Source organism: Bos grunniens, chromosome 19 (genome assembly GCF_055505025.1).
Source record: "Bos grunniens cultivar Pamir isolate PY7600 chromosome 19, Bosgru_T2T1.0, whole genome shotgun sequence".
Lineage (NCBI taxonomy): Eukaryota > Metazoa > Chordata > Mammalia > Artiodactyla > Bovidae > Bos > Bos grunniens.
The window spans coordinates 16,639,819-16,666,044 of record NC_141183.1 but is presented as its reverse complement, the minus strand read 5'-3'; the positions used below and the strand labels follow the sequence as shown (position 1 = coordinate 16,666,044).

The window sequence follows — 26,226 nt, the reverse complement described above, 5'->3', positions numbered from 1 at the left end:
TTTAAAAAATAAAGAAGAAATAAATCCACATTTAAGTACATCTGTGCAGTTCAGGTGCTTCTCAGATAGCTCAGTGGTGAAGAATCCACCTGCCTATGTAGGAGACGTAAGAAACTTGGGTTCAGTCCTTGAGTGGGGAAGATCCTCTGGAGAAGGAAATGGCAGCCCACTCTGGTATTCTTGCCTGGAAAATTCCATGGACAGAGGAGCCTGACAGGCTACAGTCCATAGGGTCGCAAAGAGTCAGACACGACTGAGCAGCTGAGCTTGCACACATGTGCAATTCAAACCCATGTTGTTCAATGGTCAGCTGTATATACAAATATCAAATTAGGTTGTACACATAAAACTAATATAAATTTCTGTCAATTATATCTCAGTTTTTTTAATGATAAAGAAAAAATCTTAAAGGCAGCAGGAAAAAACTGAAAAGGACCACCGCCCTCCAATTAGGCTATCAGTGGATTTCACAGCAGAAACTACAGCCAAGAGAGCATAGAATGACATATGCAAAGTGTTGAAAGAGAAAAATTTTCAGCCAAGGATACTTTATCTGGTAAAGTTATCCTTCACATACAAAGGAGGAATAAAGGCTTTCCCAGACAAACTAAAGCTGAGAGAGTCCATCACCACTAAACCTGCCTTGCAAGGAATGCTGACAGGAGTTATTCAAGCTGAAATGAAAACATACTACTCAGTGACATGAAAACACACAAATGTACACAACACACTAAGGTGAAAAATACACAGTCAGACTTAGAAAACCAGTTCTTCAAAATAGCATGATGTGTTAAGCACTGAACTATAGTAAAAAAGTTAAAAGAAAGCACAGTAAACAATAACTATGCTGTGCTTATTCTTAGTCGCTCAGTTGTGTCCAACTCTTTGCAACCCCGTGGACTGTAGCCCACCAGGCTCCTCTGTCCATGGGGATTCTCCAGACAAGAATACTGGAGTGGGTTGCCATACCCTCCCCCAGGGGGTCCTCCCAACCCAGGAATGGAAGCCAGGTCTTCCACATTTCAGGCAGATTCTTTACCATCTGAGCCATCAGGGAAGCCCCCCAAAAATAACTATAGCTACTATAAATTGTTAACAAATATACATATTTTAAAGGAGGTAGATTATGACATTAATAATGTAAAAGAGAAAATGAAATGTAAAAGATTGCAGTCTTTGCAGGCAATCAGAGGCAACTTGCTGAGTCCAAAATGAACTGTTATCTATAAGATGTTTTATGGAAGTCTCATGGTAACCACAAAGCAAAAACCTAGAGTAGACCCATGAAAGACAGTCAAAGGGGAAACAGAGCATATCACTACAGAAAATACCCTATTTTAAAAGGTAGGCAGAAACAGAGGGGGAAAAAATGGACTGCAAAATACCCAGAAAACAAATGAATAAGATGGCATTAGTAAATCCTTACATATCAGCAATTATTCTAAATGTAAATGGATTGAATTCACCATTAAGAGGCAAAGTATAGCTGAATGGATTAAAAACAAGATCCAACTATTTGCTGCCTACAAGAGACTCACTTCAGCTTTAAGGACACACATAGACTCAAAGTAAAGAAATGTAAAAAGAGATTCCATGCAAATAGAAACCAAAAGAAAGTGGAAGTAGTCATACTTGTATCAAACAAAATCAACTTTAAGCCAAAACTGATAACAAGAGACGAAGGAAGTCATGATGCATAATTGAGGTAAATTCATTAAGAAGATATAACAATCAGAAATATGTATACATCCAGCATCAGAGCACTGAAATATATTAATCAAATACCAAGAGATCTGAAAAGAGAAACAGACAGTAATACTACTAATATATTATGGGACTTGAATGCCTTACTTTAAACAATGGTTAGATATCCAGAGTGATAATCATCTAGAGTGAAAACCAAAATGGAAACAATGGATTTGAACCATACTTTAGACCAAATGGGCCTAACAGACATCTATGGAACATTCTGTCAAACAGCAGCAGAAAGCACATTCTCCTTAAGTGCATATGGAACATTCTCAAGGTTAAATCATATGATTGAACACAAAACAATTCTTAAAATTTAAGACGACTTTGATTATAGCAAATGCACTGTATAAACACTGTGATAGGAAACTAAAAAGCAACAACATGAGGAGGTGGAAAAATCTACAAATATGTAGAAACTAAACAACATATTCTTGGGTCAAAGAAGAAATCAAAAGGGAAATCAAAGAATATATTGAAATAAGTGAAAATGGAAACACTACATACTAAAACCTTTTGTTAGGGAATTTTAGAGTGACAGACACATGTAATAAGAAATTATAAAGATCACAAATAAGCAACCTAGATTTACGCCTCAAGAAACTAGGGAAAAAATAACAAATTAAGCCCGAAGTTAACAAAAGGGAGAAAATAAGAGAGATCACAATGAAAAACCAAAATGGAGACCATAAGAACAATAAAAAATATTAATGAAACTGAGTTGGATTTTCAAAAGATAGACAAAAATCAGTAAAACTTTAACAAAGCTAAGAAAAATTGAAAAACATCTCATAATAAGGAAATGAAAAAGGAGAAATTACAACTGACACTACAGAAATACATAGGATCACGAGAAACTACCAGAAGCAAATTATATGCAACAAATTAGATACCCTAGAAGAAATGGATAACTTCTTAGACTCATACAACTTACCAAGACTGAATCAAGAAGAAATATTGAATAGAAAATCCAGACTAATAACAAGTAAACCTATTGAATCGGTAGTGAGAAAACTTTTCAAAAAAGAAAACCAGCAAGACCAGATGGCTTCACTAGCAAATTCTGCAAAATGTTTAAATAAGAATTAACACCAATCCTTCTCAAATGCTGCCTGAAAAATTGAAGAGGAAGGAAGAAAAAAAGTCATCCTACAAGGCTAGCATCATGATAGCAAAGCCATATAAAGACATCACAGTAAAATAAAACTATAGGCCAATATCCCTGATGAATATGCTAGAGCAATCAGGTGAGACAAGGAAATAAAAGGCATCCAAATAAGATAGAAAGAAATAAAATTGTTATTTATAGGTAATATGATCTTATGTGTGTATGTATGTATGTGTGTATATATATATATATACAGTTGACCCTTGAGCAACATGGCAGTTAGGAACACCAACCCTTCCCGCAGTTGAAAAATCTAATTTTACAGGTGGTCATCTAAATCCACAGTTCCAATCCTCAGTTTTAACCAACTATGGATCATGTAGTATTGTAGTAGATGTATGTTGTTGTTTCATTGTTGTTCAGTCACTAAGTCATGTCTGAATCTTTGTGACCCCCATAGACTGTAGCCCACCAGGCTCCTCTGTCCATGGGATTTTGCGGGCAAGAATACTGGAGAAGAATACATGGAGAAGATCCTTCTCCATGGAATCTTCCTGACCCAGGGACTGAACCCATGTCTCCTGCATTGACAAGCATATTCTTTACACTGAGCCAGTAGGGAAGCACTAGTTTAAAAGAAGAAAAATTCACATGTACGTGGACCCCTGCAGTTCAAACTTGTATTTTTCAAGGATCCAGTGTATTCAAAATCCCAACTAAATCTCAACTAAAAGACTGTTGAATTTAATCAATGAATTCAGTGACATTGCAGGATATAAAATCAATACACAGAAATCAACTGCACTTCTAAACACTAACGGCAAAACATCTGTAAAAGAAGTAAAGAGAACTATCCCACTCGCAATAGCATCAAAAATAATAAAATACTTAAGAATAAATTTATCTAAGAACATGAAAATTTTGTACAATACTGCAAGATTTCATCGAAAGAAATCAAAGAAGACATAAACAAATGGAAAGACATCCTGTGTTCATGGATTGGAAGTTAATATTGTTAAAAATTCCATGCTACTCAAAGCCATCTACAAATTAAATGCAATTCTATTTAAATTGAAATTTCTATTTCACAGAAATAGAAAAAAAGTTCTAAATATTATATGGAACTACAGAAGACCCCAAATAGCCAAAGCAATCATAAGAGAGAAAAACATAATTGGAGAATCACACTTCCTGACCACTAGCTATACCACAAAGCTAAGGTAATTAAAGCAGTATGGTACTGGCATAAAAATAGACATATATACAAAACAGGATAGACAGCCTAATACTAAACTTTTGCATAAATAGTCAACTAATATTTAATTAGAGAGCCAAGAACATCAAATGGGGAAAGGATTATCTCGTCAACAACTGATGTTGGGAAAACTGGATAACCACATATAGAAGAATTAAATTGGACCTCGACCTTACACTTCACAAAATTAAATTGAGATGGGTCAAATAATGAAATGTTAAAACTTAATACCATAAAATTCATAGAAGAAAACCTAGGGAGGAAGTTCCTCAACATTGGTCCTGGCAAGAATTTTTTTGGATATAACACCAAAAGCACAAACAACAACAAAAAACTCAGCAAATGGGGCTGCATCAGCTTTAAAAGTTTCTGCACTGAAAGAGAAGCAATCAACAAAATGAAAAGGCAGCCTGTGAAATGGGAGAAAATGTTTGCAAACCATGTATCAGATAGGGGTTAATATCCAAAATACATAAACAGTTCATACAACTCGATAACAAAAAAGAAATCCAACTTAAAAGTGGGCAGAGAATCTGATTAGACATTTTTCCAAAGAGGACATACAGATGGCCAACAGGCACATGAAAAAGTGGTAATCATCACTAATCAGGAAAATGCAAATCAAATCCACAATGAGATACTATCTCACACCTATAAGAATGGCTTGTATCAAGAAGACAAGAGACAATAAGTGTGTTCAAGGATATAGAGAAAGGGAACCCTGTACACTGTTGGTGGGATTATAAACTGGTTCAGCCACTATGGATACCAATATGAAGTTCCCCAACAAATTAAAAATAGAACTGTCATATGATTCAGCAACCCCACTTCTGGGCATATATCCAAAGGAAATGAAAACAGGTTATCAAAGAGATATATATGCACTGCCATGCTTACTGCAGCATTATTTGCAATATCTAAGATATGGAAACAACTTAAGTGGTCATCAGTGAATAAATGTATAAAGGAAATATAGTATATTATATACAATGGAGTACTATCCAGTCATGAGTAAAGAGGAAATCTTTCCATTTGCAACAAAACAGACTCTGAAAATATTATGCTAAGTGAGATTAAGTCTGAGAAATGCAAATACTGGATGATAATCTCTTCTATGTGAAATCTTTAGAGAAACTAATTCAAAAAAAGAGCAAGTAGAATGGTGGTTACCAGAGGCTGGTTGAGGGGGAAGGATGAGAGAGATATTATTTAAGGATACATACTTGAAACCAGTAGATAAATAAGTCCTGGAGATCTAATGCACAGTATAGTGATTATAGACAACAAAACTGTATTATAAAAAAGATCTTAATTGTTCCCAGCACAAGAAGAAATGATAACTATGTGAAATGACAGAGGTGTTACTAATGATACAATGGCCCTCATATTGCAATATGAATGTATCAGATCAATATGTTTCATGCCTTAAATTTACACAATGCTCTGTTTCATTTGTATCTAATTTTTTAATTAAGAGAAAAATTAATGTCAAAAGTACCAATTCTGATATATAATATTCAGTTCTTACCATTTAAATCCTTACTTGGAGTGTAATGCTCTTTTGTAGGGTACTGTGGCACCCCACTTCAGTACTTTTTGCCTAGAAACTCCCATGGACGGAGGAGCCTGGTAGGCTGCAGTCCATGGGGTCGCTAGAGTCGGACATAACTGAGCGACTTCACTTTCACTTTTCACTTTCATGCATTGGAGAAGGAAATGGCAGCTCCCTCCAGTGTTCTTGCCTGGAGAATCCCAGGGACGGGGAAGCCTGGTTGGGGTCGCACAGAGTCGGACATGACTGAAGCGACTTAGCAGCAGCAGCTGTTACAGAAAAATAGCTTTAAATTTTGGAACCAATATCTATAACAATTCTGAAACTAAAAGTAGGGAAAGGTGGTAGTCAGAAGAGCTGAGGAAAGGAAGGAAGGTACACTGTAGAAAAAAAAATAAAAGGAAAAAATCTGTTTTACATGTTAGAGTTTCGCTAAAAGTACATCAGATGCCATAGAATGTATAGTTAACCTTGAGAATCTTATTCATTTCTTTGTTTCCTTCTTGGGATTTTAACTAATTAAAAATTTATAAAAATTTACAAACAAATAGTACTTTCTGAGTTTCCACTTAATTATGAACTAAATTGACTCTTATCTTACAGAAAATCAAATGGTGTATAAAAACAGATTGATGGATGGAGTAAAGAAATACAGAGGTGAGTGAGAAAACTGCCAAGAAAGAAAAAATAGATCTTCAAGCTTTTGCATTTACTTTTCTACAATCTCTTTTATTTCTCACTGATTGGCTTGCTAATTGTATTAGTCTAGTTTTTTAATGAGCTGACATTCTTAGTTGTACACAATCGAAAGAAATAGCTACATTATTTTGTCAGTGTGGCAAATTTTGAATTTTACTAAATGGTAATAATATGTGCATTGTCTCTGCTATAATTTGTTAGTCTTAATACTCACCTCTTTCTTCTAGGTAAATTCACCTTGTAAATTGCTGTAACAGTGTTTCCTGGAACAATGAAAAGAATTTTTCTATTTCTAATTCCTCAACTAATTCTTTTTAATCACTTCAAGAGTTTTATGGTGTCATTGCTTTTTGCTTCCATTTATGTTGATTGATTGATATGACCAGGCATTTTTTCCTCTTTAGCATAATCACAGTTTTCCTTTATTCTTATCCCTTTTTTTCATAAGGAGGAAAGGTTAATATCGATAAAATAGATGATGCTCTTAAGAACTTGGGATTCCCACTTGATGAGGAAGACATTGAGGAACTATGCAGTCACCTGCCAATTGATGGTAAGCACTTCAAGTACCCAGTGCCCTGCAAAAATTTTTTTTATTTCTCTGTAGAAATATCTGAAGTATACTTGTTAATTTCTTGGAAAAAGCCAGAAGCCTATAGAGAGCAAATCCTAAAAAACAGAGATATATTGTTTAAAAACAAAAGTTTATGTATTTGGCTGTGCTGGGTCTTGGTTGTAGCAGGCAGGATCTTCAGTTGTGGTGTGCAGCATCTAGTCCTGACCAGGAGTGGGACTGTGGACCTCCTGCATTGGGAGCTCAGAGTCTCAGTCACTAGACCACCAGGGAAGTCCCAGCAGCGCTGTTTTTAAAACAAGAAACTAATCATGTTGTTTCTCCTGCCCAAATTTCTCCAGGAAATGTCTTTCAACTGTAAGATAAATAAGATCAACGGATCTAATGTAAAACATGGTAACTGTAGTTGATAACAGAGTGTTGCTTAATTGAAATTTGCTAAGAGAATAGAATTAAATGTTCTCACCAAAAACATATAGATAGATAGATAGTTAATAGATGGATAGATTATATAGTGAGAGATATTAATTAACTAGATGGGGGCAACTTTTCACAATGTATATATACAAAATAATCACAGTGTACAGTTTTAACATCTTACAATTTGGTCAGCTATAAAGCTGGAACAGAAAACAAGACAAAATTAGGAATGAATTTTTTTTCTCTCCCACTCTAATGAGTGAGGAATACAAAAAGTAAAAGGTGAATAAATGGAATAAATGTGTTTGTCATACTTAGAGTCTTTTTTTCCCCCAAGCCTATGCTTATATAGGGCTTCCCAGGTGGCACTGTGGTAAAGAACTCACCTGCCAATGCAGGAGACATAAGAGATATGGGTTCGATCCCTGGGTTGGAAAGATCCCCTGCAGGAGGTCATGGCAACTCACTCCGGCATTCTTACCGGGAAAATGCCACAGACAAAGGAGCCTTGCAGGCTACAGTCCATAGGAATGCAAAGAGTCAAATAAAACATCTAACTAGAAGGAAAAAAAAAAAACCAAAAAACTCTTGGCAACTGCAAAATTCTTACATTTTACTCCACGGTTTAAGAATTTTATATAATTGGGACCTGTATTAGTCTGCTGAGGCTGCCATAACAAAATACCATAGTCTGTGTGACTTAAGAGAAATTTATTTTCTCTAAGTTCTGGATGCAGGGAAATCCAGGATCACTGTGTCATTTTATTTGGTTTCTGGTGAAAGTTTTCTTCCTAGCTTGCAGACAGCTGCCTTCTCACTGTGTCTTCACACGGCAGGGTGGAGAGAAAAAAAAAAATCTTCCTCTCATAAGGCCACAGTCCTATTGGATTATGGCTCCACCCTCACAACCTCATTTAACCTTAATTACCTCCTAAAGACTTTATTTCCAAATACAGTCACACTGGGGAATAGGGCTTCAACATATGAAATTAAGGGGACATGATTTAGGTCATAGCAGGATTATATCTAAATTTTGTTTTATTTTGTAGTTGAGAGAAGAGTTAAACTGGATAGACTTCTAGATGAAGTACAAGAACTTCTGGGTGAGTGAGAAGAAATAATAAGGAATAATTTTTAAAATCTCAATACTTAACAAAAGAAGTTATTTTTAAAGTATTTTCTGTTAGCCTGTCCATGACATATTAATCCTGCTACTATATCTGTTTTAATTGGTAATGTGTACATCACTGGAAAGACAGCTTTATAAGCTAAATGTTATTCATTATTATAATTAATTGTTGCCTACTTCTTATTTTAAAGGCTACAGTATAATGCCTCAATAATAAACCCTTTATGCTTTGGTATTTCTCAATAATATTATTATTTTCCTGCTGTTCTAAAAGCAAAATGGCAAGGCAAATTACACATGTAGTAATTTGACCACTGAGAAGAAGCTCATAATTCAGGCAAAAATAAAACAATAGAGCAAAGATTACATGCTGGCAGAATTATTTGCACCAGAAAATTTAATGAGCTGTTACAGAAATATTTGATTATTATCAAAAATAAATGATTTTCTGTGTGGTGTATTTGTTACTTGTTCCCAACATTGAAGAACTCCATTTACCACAAATAAACTATTTCTGAATCCCCCTTCTAATTCTAAGTAATTAAACAATACTTAATATTTCTATTGCTTTTTATCCTATATTTGTGGATGCTGCTGCACAAACAGTTGATAGTAGTAGTAGTAGTGGTAGTGGTATTGGTATTATTTGTATTTTTATTACTATTATTATTATTTAAAGTTTGACCTTTTATCATTGTTTTATTTTTTAAGGGGAGGTTCTTGACCATAACGATCTGGGAAATCTTCTGAAAGACATAGGGTTAAGAGACCAACTGAAGGAGAATTCTGTGTTGAGGAAAAGTTTGCCACTCGATGGTGAGCATTTCATTTACCAATGAAGTATTCATCCATTCAGTGAAAGTGAATTGGTTGCCATTAGGTACTAGACATTATAATAGGCTCTGAGTCACAGAGATGAACAAAACAAAGTCCAGCACCTAAAAGTACTCAAGGTAGAGACAGCACATACTCGCCCCCCCAACAAAAAAAAAAAACAAAGAAAAGAAACGAATAGTATACACAATGGTAAGTGCTCTGTGTTCATAAGTGTGCACTGCTGTGGAAGTACGAAGGAAACTGTGAACACTATTGGAGACTCTTCACAGTGTGTATATCAATTCAAACAGTGCTGAAAGGTTTGGTAGTAGAAGGTAACAAAACCTAAAAGTGTTGAAAGCAAAGAGGCACAACCGACCATGTAAAATCCAACACTATAGAAAACACGGTGTATTCACATTATGTGGAGAAATGCTTTGTTAATTTGGCTAACAAATCAATAATTCAGATATAATCCATCTGTACAATGATGATGGTAAAGATAAAATGATGGATGTGAAAAGATGAAAACGCTTTAAAATATTCAAAATATATAATAAAGATGTTAGTAATTTTTAATTAGTGAAATGCGAGTCAAAACTACAGAGAGGTACCACCTGACACGGGTCAGAACGACCATCATTAAAAGTCTACAAATAACAAATGCTGGAGAGGATGTAAAGAAAAGGGAACCCTCCGACACTGTTGGTGGGAATGTCAGTTGGTTCAGCTACTGTGGAAAACACAATGGAGGTTCCTTAAAAAACTGAAAATAGAATTTTGCTATATGATCCTACAATCCTGCTCCTGGGCATATATCCAGAAAAGATGAAGCCTTTAATTCAAAACGATACAGGCACCACAATGTTCATAGCAGCACTATTTATTACAGTAGCCAAGACATGGAAGCAGGCTAAATGTCCACTGACGGATGAATGGATAAAGAAGATGTAGTGTATATGTGTATATATATATACACACACAATAGAATATTATTCAACCATAAAAAAGAATGCAATAATGCCATTTGCAGCAACATAAATGGAACTAAAGATTATCATATTGAGTAAAGTAAGTCAGACAGAATACCAATCATATCACTTATACATAGAATATTTTAAAATTATGCAAATGAACATATTTACAAAGCAGAAATAGACTCACAGACATAGCAAACTTGTGGTTACTAAGGGGAAGGAGAGAGGAAAGGATAAATTGGAAATTTGGGATTAAGAGATACACACTACTTTATATAAAATATATAAACAGCAAGGACCTACTGTATAGCACAGGGATCTATATCTAATATAATAACCTATAAAGGAAAAAATCCTGGGAAGAATATGTAATATATATGTATGCAAACCGAATCATTTTGCTGTACACCTGAAACATTATAAAGCAATTATACGTCAATTTGAAAAATAATAAATAAAATATTTTGCTGAAATAAGTATAAAAAAGAGTGAAATTAAGAGAATTTTCAGAAAAATGATACAGGAAAATCTCAACATAACAGCTGTGCATCGAGACTAGAGAGAGTATAAAATAGATAACTAAAGAGAAACTACAGAATAGTTCAGGGATGTCTACTCAGTGCTTTGTGATGACTTAAATTGGAAGGAGGAAATCCAGAAAAGAGAAGATACATGTATATGTATACTTGATTCATTTTGCTGTACAATAGAAACTAACACAACATGGTAAAGCAGATATACTCCAATAAAAATTAATTTTTAAAAAAGATGAGAGAAGTTGTTTAATTTAGAGCAGAAGAATATTGTCTCCAAAAAAAGTGATAGTCTAGAGACTGGTAGAATATCTAACATTATTTGAACATATTGAGAGGAGATTTTTCAGTTCTGTTTGAGAGTTAGAGATTAATTAACTACATAGACACATTGGAAACTAAGCAAAATAAGACATTGTTACTAATGAACTTATTTGCAGGGTAGAAATAGAGACTCAGTAGAGAGAACAGATTTGTGGACACGGTGGGGTGGGGGGCGGGGGCGGGGGGATGGGAAGGTGGGACAAATTGAAAGAGTAGCACTGACATATTTACACCACCCTGAGTAAAGTAGCTGGCTAGTGGGAAGCTGCTATACAGCACAGGGAGCTCAGCCTAGTGTTCTGTGATGACCTAGGTAGGTGGAATGAGGGGTGGGAGGGAGGCCCAAGAGGGAAAGGATATATGTGTACCTATAGCTGATTCACTTTGTTGTACAGCAGACACTAACACAACATTGTAAATTAATCTTACGCCAATAAAAAAAACTGAAAAAAAGGCAATCACTAACTGCAAGAAAGACAAAAATTTCAATATGAAAGGAAATGTATTAATAGTTATAACCTGTTATGGAATGGGAAGTATCCATTATGTGGCTTAGTTATAATATTTATATAGTCATAATAATGAGCAGTTAATCTCAATTACCAACCCCCCAAAAGTGTGATATAATCATAATGGAAAAACAAGAAAGGGCAAAAGTATGGGGGGAAGAGAAAAAAAATCTCACATTTTATAGAAGAAAGACCATTGGGTAATATCAAAGGCTAGTGACTGATTCTCATGTGAAAGTCTAAGCAAGAAACTGACTCAGCAGAAAAACAAATATCATATATTAACGCATATGTACAGTATCTAGAAAGATGGTACTGATGAGCCTATTTGCAAGGCAGCAGTGGAGACTCATGCAGGTCAGGAAGCAACAGTTAGAACTGGACATGGAACAACAGACTAGTTCCAAATAGGAAAAGGAGTACGTCAAGGCTGTATATTGTCACCCTGCTTATTTAACTTCTATGCAGAGTACATCATGAGAAACGCTGGGCTGGAAGAAGCACAAGCTGGAATCAAAATTGCTGGGAGAAATATCAATAACCTCAGATATGCTGATGACACCACCCTTATGGCAGAAAGTGAAGAGGAACTAAGCCTCTTGATGAAAGTGAAAGAGGAGAGTGAAAAAGTTGGCTTAAAGCTCAACATTCAGAAAACGAAGATCATGGCATCTGGTCCCATCACTTCATGGGAAATAGACGGGGAAACAGTGGAAACAGTGTCAGACTTTATTTTTGGGGGCTCCAAAATCACTGCAGATGGTGACTGCAGCCATGAAATTAAAAGACGCTTACTCCTTGGAAGGAAAGTTATGACCAACCTAGATAGCATATTGAAAAGCAGAGATATTACTTTGCCAACAAAGGTCTGTCTAGTCGAGGCTATGGTTTTTCCAGCGGTCATGTATGGATGTGAGAGCTGGACTATAAAGAAAGCTGAGCACCGAAGAATTGATGCTTTTGAACTGTGGTGTTGAGAAGACTCTTGAGAGTCCCTTGGACTGCAAGGAGATCCAACCAGTCCATCCTAAAGGAGATCAGTCCTGGGTGTTCTTTGGAAGGACTGATGTTGAAGCTGAAACTCCAATACTTTGGCCACCTCATGTGAAGAGTTGACTCATTGGAAAATACTCTGATGCTGGGAGGGATTGGGGGCAGGAGGAGAAGGGGACGACAGAGGATGAGATGGTTGGATGGCATCACCGACTCGATGGACATGAGTTTAGGTGAACTCTGGGAGTTGGTGATGGATGGGAGGCCTGGCGTGCTGCAATTCATGGGATCGCAAAGAGTTGGACACGACTGGGCGACTGAACTGACTGACTGAGTGGAGACTCAGACATAGAGATCAGACTTGTGGACACAGTGGGGGTGGGAAGGAGAAGTTGGGACAAATGGAGAGAATAGTGTGGAAAAATAGGCACTACCATATGTAAAAATAGATAGCCAGTGGGAATTTGCCGTATGAATCAGGGAACTCAAACCAGTGCTCTGTGACAACCTAGAGGGGTGGGATGGGGTGGGAGGTGGGAGGGAAGTTCAAGGAGGAGGGAACATATGTATACCTATGGCTGATTCATGTTGATATATGGCAGAAACCAACACAATATTGTAAAGCAATTATCCTTCAATTAAAAATAAATAAATTAAAAAAAAGAAGCAGAGTCAGGTTATCAGTAATGACAGAGCAAAGAGAGAAAGGCTTGTTTGAAGTTCCTTGTACTTTCAAGATTTGGGGTTGTTGGGTTTTTTTGTTTTTTTTTTTACTTTGGAGTTTTTGTGAGGTAAAGACACAAAGTTTTTTTCATGGACTGAGTCAAAGATGTACACTCTTATCTTCTTGAGGTATGTCTAATGTTTAGCAATTCTTTTGTTATTAAATTTTAATTTTATTATATTCTGGTCAAAAAATACATTATATGTGATATTGATCCCTTGGGAATTTTTCTAGCATACCTTTATTACTGAAAACATAGTCTGTTTTCTTTAGTATTCTATGTGCTCTCCCAAAAATATATACATTCTGTTAGTAATTGTGCTTAAACATTAATTGTATTGTTCAAATCTTCAATATGTATTTTATTTTTGTTGGCTTGGTATGTGTTTCTAAATAGGGATGTAAAAAACCTCCAACTATACTTATACTGTTTCTCCTTGCAGTTGTCAGTTGCTGCTTTATATATTAATAGTTGCAGGCCTCGTTGTTAGGTGCGTACATATTTATGGTGAAAATATATTTTGTTCTATTGATCCTTTTATAGATAAATAACATCCTTCTTTATCCTTTGAGGTATTTTGCCATAATTCCTATTTAGGAAAAAGGATTGCTACCCCAGCTTTGTCTTGGTTCATATCCATGCTGTTGTTATCAACTTTTCTATGTCTTTTTACTCTGTGTCTCTTGTAGACAACATATTATTTGATTTTGTTTTTCAACATACTCTGACAGTTTATATTTTGTAATTGTTGAGTTAACTCATTTATAATTACTGTAACATAGGACATAGTTCTGCTATCATATTTCATAGTTTGCAGTATTTTTGTTACTTTTTTCAACCTTTATAATTTCCACTATATTCCTTGAATCTTCTTCTGGAAGTTTAAAAGTTATAGTGATTGTCTTTATTGAGACATATTCATGGCCATTTACCCTAATTATTCCTTAAACTTGTCAATCTGTATCTTCCCCCAGTTAAGACAAAGATTTTAGCACACTTTCATGACCGATTTGTCAACTTAACTTGCTTCCTATCTCCATCATATTGATATTTATCCAGGATGTAAGAGTCAGTTATTATGGATAATATCCTTTCTCCTTTTCCTCTGTACCTAGCTGCGTTTAGTTGCTTAGTCATATCTGACTCTTTACAACCCCGTGGACTGTAGCCCACCAGGCTCTTCTGTCCATGAGTATTCTCCAGGCAAGAATACTGGAGTTGATTGCCATTTCCTCCTCCAGGGGAATCTTCCCAACCCAGGGATCAAACCCAGGTCTCTGGCATTGCAGGCAGATTCTTTAGCATCTGAGCCACCAGGGAAGCAATCTGTACCTAGACTTTTGTAAATCTGCAACAGAGTTAACCAAAATATCTGAAGTTTTTTTTCTTCCCATACCTCTTGTATTATCTCCTACATTTGCTTTACTTATTGAGAGCTTACTTTTAAAACTATTTTCAATATGAGTCTCTATAGAATTAATGCTAAACATTGAATACCTGAGAATATTTTTTATTATGCCCTTACACTTAAGTAACATTAAGTAACTTAAGAACATGTAAGTTCAAAGTTCTTTTAATATTTCAAATAATAACTGCTCCATTGCCTTTCAGCATCTAGAATCACTGTTGAGAAATCTGATTTTTCTTCCTTTATAGATGAATTACTTTTCTCTTTGAGAACTTTAGAATTTTACCTTTTTATTCAATATTTTTAAAGTCACTATTATGTGTTCTCCTGGCAATCTTGATTCCAGCTTGTGCTTCTTCCAGCCCAGCATTTCTCATGATGTACTCTGCATATAAGTCAAAGAAGCAGGGTGACAATAAACAGCCTTGACATACTCTTTTTCCTATTTGGAACCAGTCTGTTGTTCCATGTCCAGTTCTAACTGTTTCTTCCTGACCTGCATACAGGTTTCTCAAGAGACAGGTCAGGTGGTCTGGTATTCCCATCTCTTTCAGAATTTTCCACAGTTTAATGTGATCCACACAGTCAAAGGCTTTGGCATAGTCAATAAAGCAGAAATAGATATTTTTCTGGAACTCTCTTGCTTTTTCCATGATCCAGCAGATGTTGGCAATTTGATCTCTGGTTCCTCTGCCATTTCTAAAACCAGCTTGAACATCTGGAAGTTCACGGTTCACGTATGGCTGAAGCCTGGCTTGGAGAATTTTAAGCATTACTTTACTATCGTGTGAGATGAGTGCAATTGTGGTTTGGGCATTCTTGGGATTGGAATGAAAACTGACCTTTTCCAGTCCTGTGGCCACTGCTGAGTTTTCCAAATTTGCTGGCATATTGAGTGCAGCACTTTCACAGCATCATCTTTCAGGATTTGAAATAGCTCCACCGGAATTCCATCACCTCCACTAGCTTTGTTCATAGTGATGCTTCCTAAGGCCCACTTGACTTCACATTCCAGCATGTCTGGCTCTAGGTGAGTGATCACACCATCGTGATTATCTTGGTCATGAAGATCTTTTTTGTACAGTTCTTCTGTGTATTCTTGCCACCTCTTCTTAATATCTTCTGCTTCTGTTAGGTCCCTACAATTTCTGTCCTTTATTGACCCCATCTTTGCATGAAATGCTCCCTTGCTATCTCTAATTATCTTGAAGAGATCTCTAGTCTTTCCCATTCTGTTGTTTTCCTCTATTTCTTTGCATTGATCGCTGAGGAAGGCTTTCTTATCTCTCCTTGCTATTCTTTGGAACTCTGCATTCACATGGGTATATCTTTCCTTTTCCCCTTTGCTTTTCACTTCCCTTCTCTTCACAGCTATTTGTAAGGCCTCCTTAGACAGCCATTTTGCTTTTTTGCATTTCTTTTTCTTGGGGATGGTCTTGATTCCTATCTACTGTACAGTGTTACGAACCTCCATCCATAGTACTTCAGGCACTCTATCAGATCTAATCCCTTAAATCTATTTCTCACTTCCATTGTATAGTCATAAGGGATTTGATTTAGGTCATACCTGAATGGCCTAGTGGTTTTCTCCACTTTCTCCAATTTCAGTCTGAATTTGGCAATAGGGAGTTCATGATCTGAGCCACAGTCAGCTCCTGGACCAACCTAGACAGCATATTCAAAAGCAGAGACATTACTTTGCCAACAAAGGTCTGTCTAGTCAAGGCTATGGTTTTTCCAGTGGTCATGTATGGATGTGAGAGTTGGATTATAAAGAAAGCTGAGCACTGAAGAATTGATGCTTTTGAACTGTGGTGTTGGAGAAGACTCTTGAGAGTCCCTTGGACTGCAAGGAGATCCAACCAGTCCACCCTAAAGGAGATCAGTCCTGGGTGTTCATTGGAAGGACTGATGCTGAAGCTGAAACTCCAGTGATTTGGCCACCTGATGCTAAGAGCTGACTCATTGGAAAAGACCCTGATGCTGGGAAGGATTGAGCACAGGAGGAGAAGGGGACGACAGAGGATGAGATGGTTGGATGACATCATCGACTCAATGGACATGGGTTTGGGTGGACTCCGGAAGTTGGTGATGGACAGGGAGGCCTGGCGTGCTGCAGTTCATGGGGTCCCAAAGAGTCGAACACGACTGAGTGACTGAACTGAACTGAACTGAACTGATTATGTGTTCAGGTTGGGACTTTCTTTATCTCCTCTATTTTAACCTGTATGAGGCCTTCTATATTAGAAGGTCTTAATCTCTCTCTGATCCTGGAAATTTTAATTCATTACTTCTTCAAATAATTTCTCTTTGCTATTTTTATTTTCTCTTCTTTTGGAATGCCCATTACTCAAAGATTAGCGCTCTTACTTCTATACTCATATCTTCTAACTTTCCATTTTCTACCTTTTTATCCTTCCTTGCTACCTTTTGAGGGTGCCTCAATCTGGTTGGACAGCCCACTAATTAATTTTTCAGCTCTTTTCATTGTACTCTATCTCATCTATTATCGGAGAAGGCAATGGCACCCCACTCCAGTGCTCTTGCCTGGAAAATCCCATGGATGGAGGAGCCTGGTGGGCTGCAGTCCATGGGGTCGCTAAGAGTCAGACACAACTGAGCGACTTCACTTTCACTTTTCACTTTCATGCATTGGAGAAGGAAATGGCAACCCACTCCAGTGTTCTTGCCTGGAGAATCCCAGGGACAGGGGAGCCTGGTGGTCTGCCGTCTATGGGGTCACACAGAGTCGGACACGACTGAAGTGACTTAGCAGCAGCAGCAGCAGCATCTATTATATTTCTGTATTTAAATGTTCAGAATGGGAGAAAATAATAGCAAATGAAGCAACTGACAAACAACTAATCACAAAAATATACAAGCAACTCCTGCAGCTCAATTCCAGAAAAATAAATGACCCAATCAAAAAATGGGCCAAAGAACTAAATAGACATTTCTCCAAAGAAGACATACAGATGGCTAACAAACACATGAAAAGATGCTCAACATCACTCATTATCAGAGAAATGCAAATCAAAACCAGTATGAGGTACCACTTCACGCCAGTCAGAATGGCTGCGATCCAAAAGTCTACAAGCAATAAATGCTGGAGAGTGTGTGGAGAAAAGGGAACCCTCTTACACTGTTGGTGGGAATGCAAACTAGTACAGCCACTATGGAGAACAGTGTGGAGATTCCTTAAAAAACTGGAAATAAAACTGCCTTATGACCCAGCAATCCCACTGCTGGGCATACACACTGAGGAAACCAGAAGGGAAAGAGACACATGTACCCCAATGTTCATCGCAGCACTGTTTATAATAGCCAGGACATGGAAACAACCTAGATGCCCATCAGCAGATGAATGGATAAGAAAGCTGTGGTACATATACACAATGGGTATTACTCAGCCATTAAATGTTTTATACCTAGTCTTTTATAACTAGTATTTCCATTGATTCTTTTTATACTTTATTATTCTTATTATATTATCTAATATCTTCTTTCCTTAAGTATATTTGCCACACTTACTTTAAATTCCTGGTCCTTTTATTCCAATAATTCTGATTCAAATGGTATATGTTATCCAATTTGTTTACTTTTGAAGTAGTTGTACATCTCAGATGGCTACTTACTTTGGTCCCATAAGTTCTTTCTCTCTTGGAGTATCATTACGTGTTTGGAAATGCGCCTTCAGTAAGGGTCTAAGGTTAGGCTCCAGTCTAGATCAGCCTCTGTCGGGTTTAAAGAGAAGGGAATGGATGAACCCCAAGGCAGAGAGACCCAGGCATTGTTGATCATATTCCCAAGTTGATACTTTCAAGCAGCATCTCTGGTCAGAGTTTCACCTTTAAACTCAGAAAGAAACAAAATTGGAAGAAAGTCTAGATTGCAATCCATCAGCCCTCAAGGTTGAGAAGAGGATGATTAAATATCTGAAGGAGATTGTGCATCTTCACCTGTGTAAATTAGATCCTCTCTCCTAAAGTCTCCAAGTCTATGTACTGCCCTGATAGTACCGTCCAGATCCCTCACCTGTAGTCTAGGCTTTTCCTGCTACTTTCTGTGGTGAAAGGGGTAGACAATGGTAACTTAGGAATCGTAATAAAGACAAGGACAGACATTTGTAATGTTTCACCCATTGGTCCTTTAACTGTCACCTCTAGTAGGCCTTCCAATGCAGGCTGTAAAACCACACACACACACCAGTACAGTTTTCCATTTTCCAAGAGCTTTTGCTGTGACTTTTCATTTAGTTCCTAAAATCCAGTTTTCACTCTTATTTCAGCTTTTTCCTGGGCTGATTTCTGGAGAGGGTGTCAAATATCCATGCTAGTTCCCCATCTAAAATAGAAATCAATCTTTGAATTTCTGTAAAATATGAAGCCTGGGATGATAACAGATGACATTTCACTATGGGATTTCTTTGCAGAAGAGTTTATTCTCATTGGCTTGTCAATGAAAATATCTAAAACAATATCCATTTGATGTCACATGAAAATATGGAGAAATGTTCAATGCTACCATTCAAAGACAACCTGTCATCATCGTTCTGTTAGCTCAGGAATCAGCTACTATTCATTCATTCATGAGCCCTACAATATCTGATGCTATCCTTGGGAACATTAATATGCTTGAGCTTAAGCAGAGGAGTAGAAAAGGAAAAATCAGATGAAAAAAGAGAGCGAGAGATGAGAAAGTTGTGGCAAGGTACCACTAATAATTGTTTCATTTAAAAAAAAAAATGTGAGTTGATCTACTATCTTAAAAGTTTTTCCCCATTTGTCTCTTAGTTGGCATATAAATAGAAAAAATGAGTAAAATTATAAGAATGTTCTTTTTTAAATTGCCAGGATTTTTTAATTATTTCAGCTGATTTCATCAATTACTGTATTGTTCCTTATGTTCCAGCTGCTGGAAAGCTGTACAAACATAAGCTGCTGGACAGCATAAAGTCTCTCAAAGGTGAGCGAAAACGCAGATGAACTTGGGACTCCTCACGTTTTGCACTTGCTTTTTAAAAAAATTACATTTATTTTTGGTGGTGACAAATTTGTCAGTCTAACATGTTCATTTATTAAGTGTTTTTGTCTCATTGTTTACTGCTTTGAACATAACTAGCTTTGAAGAAATTATTTTTGTTTCTATCATTGCATTTCAAGTTCTATTTTCTGAATATAACTATAAAGGCAGTTTCTTACCAGAATTCACCAGACTTGCCTAATTTTTTAATTTCTTCCTTATAAATGTTGCATAAGAACTATAATCAAATCCTCTGGACAAAAATGAGGCATAAGTTCTGTTCTTGATTCTTTTTTTTTTTTTTTAATTTTATTCTACTTCTAAACTTCACAAAATTGTATTAGTTCTGCCAAACATCAAAATGAATCCGCCACAGGCACACACGTGCTCCCCATCCCGAACCCCCCTCCCTCGCCCCTCCCCACACCCCCCACCCCCCCCCCCCGGGGCCGTCCCAGTGCACCAGCCCCAAGCATCCAGCACCGCGCATTGAACCTCGACCGGCAACCCGTTAATTTAAATTAAAAACTTAATGATCTTTTTAATGTCTATTGGTGCACTGGGACGACCCAGGGGGATGGTATGGGGAGGGAGGGGGGAGGAGGGTTCAGGATGGGGAACACGTGTGTGCCTGTGGCGGATTCATTTTGATATTTGGCAAAACTAATACAGTTATGTAAAGTTTAAAAATAAAATAAAATTTAAAAAAAAAAGACAAAAAATTTCCAAAATAATTGATGCTATTGCTACGGAAATGAGTGGTTCTAGGTCCTTACTCTCTGTTCCTGATTCTTAAATAACTTTATTGTTCCTTTGATTTTTTACTCTCTAATTAATGCATAGATATGTCCAGCACTTTTCACTTTGTCATCATTGTTTGTTTTTCTCGTTCCCATTTTATTTTTACCTAAGGAGTGGATCTTAATGTTAATAAGCTGGACTCCTTCATGGAAAATATGGGCTTTAAGATAGAAGAAGAAGAACATAAAGACCTGCTGAACAACTTGCCCGTGGATGGTGAGCTGCTCCTGGTGGAATTTTTGATTCATATGTGAGAATTGCTGAGAGTATATTTAAAGTTGTGCAGATATACTAAAAAACAAGAGATAAGGGCCCAGTCCTCAAGAATGCATCAGTTTGTGCAGTGGACCTTATTGAGTGCCTAATATACATAAGCTATTAAAAATATAAAAATGAAGGATGATATACATAAGCTATTAGAAATATAAAAGTGACAGTGTCCTCAAAAGTTCACAGTCTAGTAAAGAGGCTTGCATGTTAACAGGTCCTCATAATGGCTATGTGGTTGTGTTAGAATAATAAAAATGTTTTCATTAAAATTCTAAAGGAGGAAAAAGCTAAGTTTGCCAAGAAAAGGATCAGAGAAAACTTTATCAGGTGTGTAGAAATTCTTCATTAAAAAAAAATCCTAGATGAGGAAAAGCAGTGCATGAAAAAGCATAAAATCATGTAAGATCACATGGTTAGGGAACTAGCAAGTATTTCTCTATGGCTAGGATATGGGGTCACACAGAGCTGGACACGACTGAAGAGATTTAGCAGCAGCAGCAGCAGCAGGATATACACTTCATGTCATAAAGTTGCAGAAAACATGCTGGAAAGGAAGGCTGCCAAGACTAGAACCTTAAACCAGGCATTAGAGTTTTAGCCTTCTTTCTGTTGAGTTATTTTGGAAATTTGTGCCTTTTCTAGGAATTTGCCCATTTAATCTAAATTGTCTAATTTTGTTGACATGAAGTTATTTATAGTATTTCTTTATAATCCTGTTAGTTTCTGTAAAGTTAGTGATGGTCTCCTGATTTTGATCTGTCTTATCTCTTTTTAGTTGGCTAGTCTAGCTAAGAATTTGACAATTTTGTTGATTTTTCCAAAGAGCCAACATCAATTTTCCCTACTGATTTTTGGCTTTCCACTTTATTGATTTCACTTCTAATCTCTATTATTTCCTTCTTGCAGTTTACATTGGATTTAGTTTTCTCTTTGTTTTCTAGATTCTTAAAATGAAAATTTAGATTATTAATTTCAGATTTTTCTTTTTTTCTAACAATTGTTTTCAACTGTAATCCAAAAGTTTTCATACAGTTTCATTTTCATTCAACTAGAAATACTTTCTAATTTCCCATTGTGATTTTTTGATCCATGGGTTATCTTAAAATGTGTTTTTAATTTCCAAATATTTTCTTAAATTTCCTTCTACTATTGATTTTGAATTAATTCCACTGTAGTCAGAGAACATACTTCCTGTGATCTCAGAACTGAATGAGACGTTTTTATGACCTAGCATAATGGTGTATCCTGGAGGATGTTTTATGATGGATAATATTGTTTGTCTTCTTTGTTCTACTGTTTTTCTATTTAGGTGTTCTAGCCATTATCAAAAATTTGATATTGAACTCTCCAAGTATTATACTTTACTTGTCTGTTTCTCCCTTCAATTTTAGCCTTCATGCTATAGGCAGTAGTGTATCTAGAATATTTCACTTTTGGAAGTCGGTGCTGATGGCAACATAGAGGGCACTATTGGAAAGAAAGACTCAAATTTAAAACGTATTGCTATGTTCCAACAAGAGGTGATAAGGGCCTGGGCAAGTGAAGTGAAGTTAGTGATGGATTAGTCATCATGGACTGATTTGGGAAACATTTTAAAATTAAAATGGATAGGGCTTAAGTGACTGATTACAGGTGAGTTGTGAAAAAGAAGAAAAATTTTAGAGTCTTCCCTGGAGGTCCAGTGGTCAAGACTCTACACTTCTAATGCAGAGGCCATGGTTTCCATCCCTGGCCAGGAACAAAGATCCCACATACCATGTGGCCAAAACTAATAATAAAGTTTAGCTTTAAAACATTTTTTTTAGGAAGCAGACATCTCCTTGTGACTAAATCATAAACTGTATCATAGCCAATTTGAGAATTCAGGAAAGATTCAGGTTACGATATCAAAAGAATAGTTTCAGTTTTACACATTTTGAATTTGAGATATCTATAGGACTTTGAACTAGAAATATGTATAAAGATGTTTGGAAATGAGTACTCTGATAATTTATCTTACTTGACTTTCCCTAGGAAGTTAGCTGTCCACAGATTTAGCAAAGTTTAGCATTGTGCCAGAGCGGAGTAAAGATTATTAGCAGACCAAAAGGAGAAGCAAAATAAATAAATAAATGGAGGGAATATTTGATAAGGAAAGTTTGAAAGTAAGCAAATAGACTAAGGTGGAAAGTAGTCTTAAGAAAAAGACAGGAAAAAATTTAGCTAGGATGAATTCTGAACTACGAGAAACAAGTTCAAAATGAAGAAATAGTTCCAAAATAATTTTCCTTTATAACTGTCACACCTAGCATGTGTTAGAGTAACCCCTAATAGTGAGGCCCACAAGTATCCACTGGGAAAAGTTTGCAAGATAACAGAGCCCTTTGAGAAAAACAGTAAAAACCTGGACTTTATCCCACTGGCTCTACTAATTATATGGAATTATGGAAAGAATTTGAAATTTGGAATAAGACACAGACTTAAATCTCAGCTCTGTCTGTGCAAGATTGTTCAAATTAATCCCTCTGAGTCTTAGTTTCTTAAAAAAAGAAGAAGAATGTAATAGTTACCTTTCCTAAATGTTGTAAGTTTCTAGGATAGGGCCTAACACATAGTAGGCATTTAATAGTAGATTTTGTTACTGGTAATTATAATGACCCATATATATTCATGTCAACACAATGCCACTTAAGTATGCCTTTGCTCTGGCCAGAGAAATGGACATTTTCCACAGGATAATTTTTTCTTTATTACTGGAAATACATAGTTTCCCAGTATTTTTGACCTGCCTATAAAAGGATGTAGATATATTTATTATCGTATTTTCTAGGTATTTTAAACGTTACTAGAATGCCACAACAGTGGTTTTGATCATGGACGTATCAGCCAACTCCTGGAGTACCAATTCTGAGGTCAATGAGCCCACAGGAAATAACATTAGAGACCTGTTTCAGGCTATTCATGAGTCTTCTGTAGAACTAACTGAAATACATGAGAACAGACAGCTTCCTGTGAGACACTGTTCATCCATCAGGCTGTTCCTTCTAAATACCCCCATTTAAAAGGAAAATACAAATAAAGATTTTTAAACTGCTTATTAAAGTTCAGTCAGGTTGATCGAAGCTCTTTTTTTTAAAATACTGATTATGGATAGTCCCCGAATACAGCTAAGTGTTACCTGTGGATTGAGCAAAAAAATAAGTTGTTTTGGTTTGTTTTGTTTTGGCCACGTTGCATCACAGGTAGGATCTTAGTTCCCTAGCCAGGTATCAAACCCATGCAGTGGAAGCATGGAGTCTTACCCACTGGGCTGCCAGAGAAGTCCCCCAAAATAGGTATTTTCAATGCTCCAAGTCAAATCTTTCCTACTTGAGCATTTGCCCCTTTTAAGATGCTTATTAACCTTATCATCAATAAAAAAAAAAGAATTTTTCCAGATCTGAAAGTAGAGAAGGTGACTTTTTAAATGTCAGTCCACCATTCTACCATGTAGAGTTTATCTTAATAGAATAAAAGTGAAGTTGGAAGTGTGAGTTAAGTATCCTCCTTATAATCAAGAGGTTTGTCTTTCCACACTATCCATTTGGAATGACAATAGGATAAAACTCTAAAGCAAACCATAACATTTGCTGAATTTCATGTTTTTCTTCAGCGTATAACTTATATCTGTCTTCCATTTCTCTTTTATTGTCTGTATGCGTACAATTCTGTCTTCTCTTACAGATGAGGGGAAAGTAGACGTGAGTGTGGTAATGGATGAAGGAAACTTTTTTACAGGTAAGTTAGATTTTTATTAACTCCTTGTTAAGCATCTACTATATTCTAAGTATAGATACATAAAAACCAAACTTCCAGGAGCCTATGTAGCTGGGGCAAGGGAAAAACTATAAAGCAGTGCAATAAAATGTTATAGGTGCTTTGTTTAAAACCTATACAAAGCAAAGGAAGAGCAGAATGGTCACTTGAACCTGAGGAGGAGAAACTGGTGAATGCTTTAATAGTGTGGGCGACCCTGAGCTGATCCTTGAAAGGTGAGTCAGTTTTGCCAGACAGAGTGGGATGGGCAGAACTTGTGGCTGTTACCTTATATGGCAAAAGACCATATATGTGGAAATGTGACTAAGGATGATCTGGAGATGGAGAAAATATCCTTGATTATCCAGCTGACCCTAAATGTAATCACAAATATCCTAGAAGAAGGAAGCAAAGTGAAATTTGATGACAGAAAAAGTAGAAGGCAATGCAGCAGTGGAAGCCAGATGCTATACTGCTGACTTTAAAGATGGAAGAGGGGTCATGAACCAAGGAAAGTAAGTGGCCTCCAGACATGGAAAATGCAAGGGAACGGATTCTCTCTCTAGAGCCTCCTGAAGGAGCCAGCCTTGCTGATATCTTGATGTTACCCCAGTGGGACTGACTCAGACCTCTGACCCCCAGAACTGCACAAGAAACAAATCCATGTTGTTTTAGATCACCAAGATTTTGGTAATTTGTAACATATAGCAACATCAGGAAACTAATATAGGAAACAAATTGTGGAGGACCTTGGATACCAAATAAAGGAGTGTGAATTTCGTTCTGTGCTGAGTGGGGAGTCATTCCAGGGTATTAAACAGGGGACTATGTGATTAGATTTGCAAATTAGAAAGATTACTCAAGCTGAAGAATAAATGATGGATGGAGATTTGTGTGCTAGAATAGAGTCAGGGAGACTAGTTACGAAGCAGATTGTAACTGTTCAGGCCAAAGACAATAAAGGGCAGAACTAAACATTATTTATGAGACTTGAAAGAAAGGGGTATATGTAAGAGATGTTACAGATGTAGAATCTATAGGATTTGGCTACTCATGAGCTATGGAAATAAAGCAAAAGGATGGAGTGAAGGATGACTCCTTAGTTTCTGAGTTGGGTAGTTGGGTAGTTGGGTAGGTGGTAATGACATTTACCAAAATAAAAACTTCAGCAAAACAGACTTAGGAACAAAGATATAGTCTTCATTTTGGTCATATTGAGTTTGGGATTCCTGTGAGACATCTATGGGAAATTGAATGCTAGGCGGTTGAATATGTGGGTAAGAATCTGAAACCACCTCTTTTCTCTGAGTCAGTCAGACCTCAAGTCAGAAAGAGAATCTGTGTAAATGTGGAGTTAAATTCAGAGGAATTTACCTCAAAGCTTCAGTTTTCTCCATAAAGTGGAAAACAAAATCATCTACTGGGAAAAAAAAAAAAGGCACAGTAGTGGGGTCAGATCAGATCAGTTGCTCAGTCGTGTCCAACTCTTTGCGACCCCATGAATCACAGCACGCCAGGCCTCCCTGTCCATCACCAACTCCCAGAGTTCACTCAAATTCATGTCCGTCGAGTTGGTGATGCCATCCAG

The 26,226-nt window shown here is 36.6% G+C and overlaps 1 protein-coding gene across 1 annotated transcript in view; it reads left to right on the top strand.

The window, feature by feature from the left end:
* The window catches only part of EFCAB3 (EF-hand calcium binding domain 3), a 467,300-nt gene that overhangs the window by 341,451 nt on the left and 99,623 nt on the right, over positions 1–26,226 (top strand). The window contains exons 72-78 of the mRNA XM_086357127.1: positions 6,268–6,321; positions 6,812–6,916; positions 8,407–8,460; positions 9,198–9,302; positions 19,683–19,736; positions 20,706–20,810; positions 24,567–24,620. Coding sequence (XP_086213253.1) covers positions 6,268–6,321; positions 6,812–6,916; positions 8,407–8,460; positions 9,198–9,302; positions 19,683–19,736; positions 20,706–20,810; positions 24,567–24,620 — 531 coding nt within the window. The remainder of the gene's footprint in view (positions 1–6,267; positions 6,322–6,811; positions 6,917–8,406; positions 8,461–9,197; positions 9,303–19,682; positions 19,737–20,705; positions 20,811–24,566; positions 24,621–26,226) is intronic.